The 4,791-nt window shown below is 44.1% G+C and overlaps 1 protein-coding gene across 2 annotated transcripts in view; it reads left to right on the top strand.

Moving 5' to 3' along the window:
* Nucleotides 1-23: 23 nt before the first annotated feature.
* The window catches only part of AFG2A (AAA ATPase AFG2A), a 159,947-nt gene continuing 155,179 nt past the window's right edge, over nucleotides 24-4,791 (top strand). The window contains exons 1-5 of one of the 2 annotated variants that reach the window (XM_021554965.2): nucleotides 24-192; nucleotides 538-662; nucleotides 1,261-1,418; nucleotides 2,554-2,612; nucleotides 3,434-4,048. In XM_021554965.2, coding sequence (XP_021410640.2) covers nucleotides 72-192; nucleotides 538-662; nucleotides 1,261-1,418; nucleotides 2,554-2,612; nucleotides 3,434-4,048 — 1,078 coding nt within the window. In that variant the 5' untranslated portion in view covers nucleotides 24-71. The remainder of the gene's footprint in view (nucleotides 193-537; nucleotides 663-1,260; nucleotides 1,419-2,553; nucleotides 2,613-3,433; nucleotides 4,049-4,791) is intronic. The other variant, XM_021554966.2, reaches the window with a different exon arrangement.

Genomic DNA, 4,791 nt, shown 5'->3' with positions numbered 1-4,791 from the left:
GCGGGGAGCGCCCGCCCCCGGGGCGGTGCCGGCCTCTGCTCCGGAACCGCTCTGCGCCGGCCGCGGGCAGCATGTCCGCCTCCTCGTCCAGAAGGAAGAGCAAGGGGCGCCCGGCTGCGGGCGGCGGCTCCCCGCGGGATGCTCCCCCGGGCGGGCCGCTGGTGCTGCGCGTCGCCGACGCCGTGGAGGCAGGTGAGGGAGGGAGGGAGGCAGGTGAGGGAGGGAAGGGCAACCCCAGGCGCGCTGAGGGCGCCTCGTTTGAATCCGAGTCCCTGCCCAGCCGCTCAGGAAAGTGGCACCGGGGGCGTCTCTCACTCCAGGGCCCCGTGAAACCTACTCTTATCCCCGTGGGAGGGTGCCGGCGGTGGCGAAACCGCGGCGCTGCCAGCGCCGCCTCAGGGGCTCCGCGCCCTCCCCTCAGGGCGGGCGCCGTGAGGGCCGGCGGGGCTGTGCTTCCCGGGCAGCGCGGGAAACGCGGGCTTTGCTGTGGGGAACGGGAGAAAATACTAGCTGGTTTTTTCCTCCCGAAAACTTTAGGAGACGACAAAGTCCCGAAGATGCTGCGCAGAGCGCTGGCGCAGCTGTCGCTCAGTAGCATGAAGGCTGCGGATCTTTGCATAGGGAGGCCGGCCCTGCTCACCTCCGCTGATGGGCGGCAGGAGGTGAGACCCTTTCTTGACCCTATAAGTGCTTTTCCCTTGCTGTTAGCCTGTTCCTGTTGTATTCAATGGAATCAGCATGGATCATGCCTTGAGAAAGATGGTGAATATGCCGTTCCATGTTTTCTACACTGTAGTTGAATCGGTATTCTCCGTGTTGGAAAAAAATCCATGCAGCTGATTTTTTTTCCTATAAGTTTTATAATGTGAATAAATGCATGTGAGTAACTGGGTTATGTATTATATCTTGCATAAGCAGATGCATCTATTTTACTTGCAAATAAAGTGTGTAGTTATTTGCTACCCTTTTTCTCACTGCTGCGTAGTATTTTCTGATCGGCATAGTGTATGCTTTTGAGTAATTTCCAGAATGTGTACAGAGTCTTTGTGGAATTTTTTATCACATTTATAGGCAAAATATAACCCCTTAAATTTTGAAAATGTCTTAGGCCAAATCTTAAGAGCTCAATGCCCCTTGTGTCTTGCTCAGTGGAAGCAGGTTTTAACCTAGTCCTTCGTATTAAAGCATTGCTTACCTTGACTGGAAATGAGAGAGGCAAGACCTCAACTGACAGGTGTTTGCTTTAAAAACTCTTCCTAGGTCTGTACTGCTTGGCCCACCACAGGCTTCCCAGGGGGGAAAATTGGGCTGGTTGAAACCACACAGAAAAACCTGAAAGTAAATCCAGGTGATGCCATCACTGTGCAGCCTGTGACTGGTGCAGTTATCCAGGCAGAGGAAGTCGATGTAAAGTTGAGGTATGGAACCTGTTACAACCTTATTGATGTTTTATTCAACCAGTTCCCTTCAAAATTTTGGCTTTCTCTTATCATTTCACAGATTTGGATTGTTGTAGAGTCTGATTATAGTTATTTCCTAAATAAAGTTACTTTATAGTTACTTTTGAAAGTGTTCTAGCACTTGAATAAACATCACAGTTCCCAGGCAGTCATTTACAGAATTTTTTTCCATGAAGAAATTCCTCCTGATGTCCAGAGAGCCATAGTTTCATGTAAGAAGCAAGTATAAATTACTAAAAGAATGCACTGAAATCTCATTGCTCAAGCACTTCCTAGGTTTATAGATGCTTTACAGGTGTAGTTCATTCTCTGCTAATTAAACACCTCTGGGTAGTGCTTTGTCTGCATAATTTAACTTTTCCTCCACTTAAAAGAATCAATCTCCAACTCCAGACCCAAACAACGTATAACTGTGTGTTTACTCATCAGGAAAGGCTATGATACGTTAAGAGGTGTCCTCTAAATTAAGTGGATACACCTGTTTTCCATCAAGTTGCTTTCTTGATCGTTTAAGAGGGAGAAACGGCTTTCATTGGCAGGCTTAGGGCTCCCCCCGTTGTTCCCACTTGGAGTTGCAGCAGCTGACTCTGCTGTGAATGCCCTTGGTGCTCAGCGTGCAGGTGGGAGTGCTTGCAGAAGTTGTGGACTTCTGTCTGCAAAACGGGGATGAAGTGAATCTTAGCTCGGCTAACTAAACGACTAGCAAATGCTTTGTGGGAAAACTTGGGAGTGTTTTTATAGAGGATGTGCAAGTGCTCAAGGCACTGTTTCAGTCCATAAAATTTGTGTATGTGTGTCTGCAAGGCTGAAAGAGACCTGCCTGATCTAAATTCTTTTCAATCCAGTACCTGTAGCAATGATTGTCGTGCCTGCACAGGTAAGATGGCTTCATTGCTATTTGTGATCCTAAGAAATGCTAAGTACAACTTAGGATTTTGTTAATTAGAACATTTTGTTTGGCAAAACTAGATTAAATAGGTACACTTATTTTGTTACTATGTGTCTAATATCTTCAGGGTTAAGTCCATATGATATGAAGACTGGATTTGTTTTGAATTGCTTGGAAACACAATTTTTTCCCTTCCTACCACAGGGACAAAGATGCCACTGTTAATGCTGAGGAAATGTCTGTCTGTCTGCTGAGAAACCTTGGTATGAGTTTTGCTGCTTCTCTTTTGACTGTTCAGTTTTTGTAGTTCTGGATACAAGAGCAAACATTTTCCTTTTATGCTCTTAATCAAGGGCTTATGGCAAAATAGGAGGTGTTACGTTACTTACACTTTGTTCAGGGATCTGTCCTGGGCTAGCTAAGTATGTCATGCTGCAGATATCTAATTTGCATTAGTTGTGGTTCCATTTCTCCTGTCCATTACTTGTATTCATAGGTCAAGTTAGGAGTGTTCAGCAGCCATCGACAGCCTTCAGGCTGATGCTGCTGTGGTGCACTCCACAGTTTACTCGTACTGTGAGGAAAAGAGTGCACTGCTGCACGTTAATAACAAGTTAAAGGATTAGCATTAACGTGGAATTCCAATTTCTGAATCCCTTTTATTTATGTTGGTGGTAAATAAGTAAAGTTGCTTGTCATTGGATGGTAGGTATACATAAGGAATGCAAAAAAGCAAGGTAAGTTATTCAAGGTAGTGAATGTAAAATTTTTACTTCTTACAATACTAATTAAAAAATCCTCCCTTTGTATGAAATTTAAGAAGCTGAAATTAATCATGACTGTAAGTTTAGGAGATCACATACGATGCTGACAAATGTTTATCTAGTAGAGTCTGCTTGTGCACAAAACTATCAAAGAGCCTGAAATTACCTTGTAATTACTTTTGTTATGTTAATTTATAGCACTTTCTAAGCTTCCTGATAAAGAATTATTCTAATGCAGGAATATCTGAGTGCTAATTGCTGTCAAAGTAGATTGAAATAGCATCATCTTTGTCTTTTTTTCTTCTTTAATCATCTCATAGATGGGAAAATAGTCCTGCCAGGAAACCTCTTAGCTTTCACTTATTACGGCAAACTTTGCAACATTGTGGTGATGAAAGTGAAGGGGACTGACGGTGCAGAGCTGATTGTCCAGGGCAGCGCCATTCCCGGTGATTCCAATGAGCCAGACCTTGAGAGATCTGATTTGGAGAGTAGTGCTTTGGACTTGTCCTTACAGCTCAGCAGGATGGACATTGGTGACAGTCCAGAGGTTGCCTCCATGCACAGCCCGAGCACAGCCATGGATCCAGGCTCACCAGTCACACCCAGCGCTCCAGACTTCGGGCATGGAGACAAAACCAGCAGGGGAGATGGTGCAGACCTCACCCAAGATCTGGAGTTGGCTGGGGAAGGCAACTCTGAGGGACTCCCACTAACTGGCAAAATGGGAGCAATGAGCAATACAGATTGTTTTTACTTCATTTCTTCAAGAACTAAAATCAATTTTGTTGAACCAAGGACCAGTGTCGCAGAGGATGGCAAGTGTCAGTCCCAGATCACCTATGACATGATAGGAGGCTTAAGCAGCCAGCTCAGAACTATTAGAGAAACTGTTGAACTGCCCTTGAAGCAACCTGAACTGTTCAGGAGTTATGGTATGATGCCTGAGTGTTGGCTTACTTCATTAACTTTCTTCTTTAATGTGAATTTTTTATTTTTAAGCACTAATTACTCCAGGACTATGCACCTAATTTTATGTAATTGATCTGATAAACTTATGTGTCCCAACAATGCCAAACTGCTTTATAATTACACTGTGTGGATACTGTGAAGATGTTCTGGTTAGCCTGTGTGAGAAACAGTTAAGCAGGGAAGAAGTGTGTGTCTGTACCAAAAGTTAGGCATGTATGAGGAGAATTTATAGCAAGTAGGAAAAACTTCTGTACTTGGAAACCTGAAAGGGGCAGTTGTTTGTGTTGTCATAAGATTCTGTGTTGTTAGACTCGGTTAAAAATATCTTTTAAACGGAGAAGAACTCGGATTAATTCTTCTGCTTTTTTTATCTCTGTGTGCTCCTGCAAAATTTTAAGGAGGTCTTTTGAGCTGTTTACTCAAACTGCTCAGTGTGTTCAGCATGGAATTACAGGGTGGAAAACCAAATACAATTACTGTTGCCATACATAAAGTTATAGCTAATATATATATAAACACTTGGAGGATTTTTGTGACTCTGTGTTGTGCATTTATCACAAATGGCTGTGTTCCTTGTTGAGGCATGCATTGCTGTGAGACAGGGCTCTCTTACATATAAATATTTCTTCACTCTCTTGTCTTGGAGGCCCTTTATTTCTCTCTATACCTCTTCCCCCACACACACTTCAAAGAAGAGGTGATTTCA

This window comes from Lonchura striata, chromosome 4 (genome assembly GCF_046129695.1).
Source record: "Lonchura striata isolate bLonStr1 chromosome 4, bLonStr1.mat, whole genome shotgun sequence".
Classification (NCBI taxonomy): Eukaryota; Metazoa; Chordata; class Aves; order Passeriformes; family Estrildidae; genus Lonchura; species Lonchura striata.
Note: the sequence above shows the minus strand (reverse complement) of the source record. Positions and strands in the feature narration are given on the sequence as shown.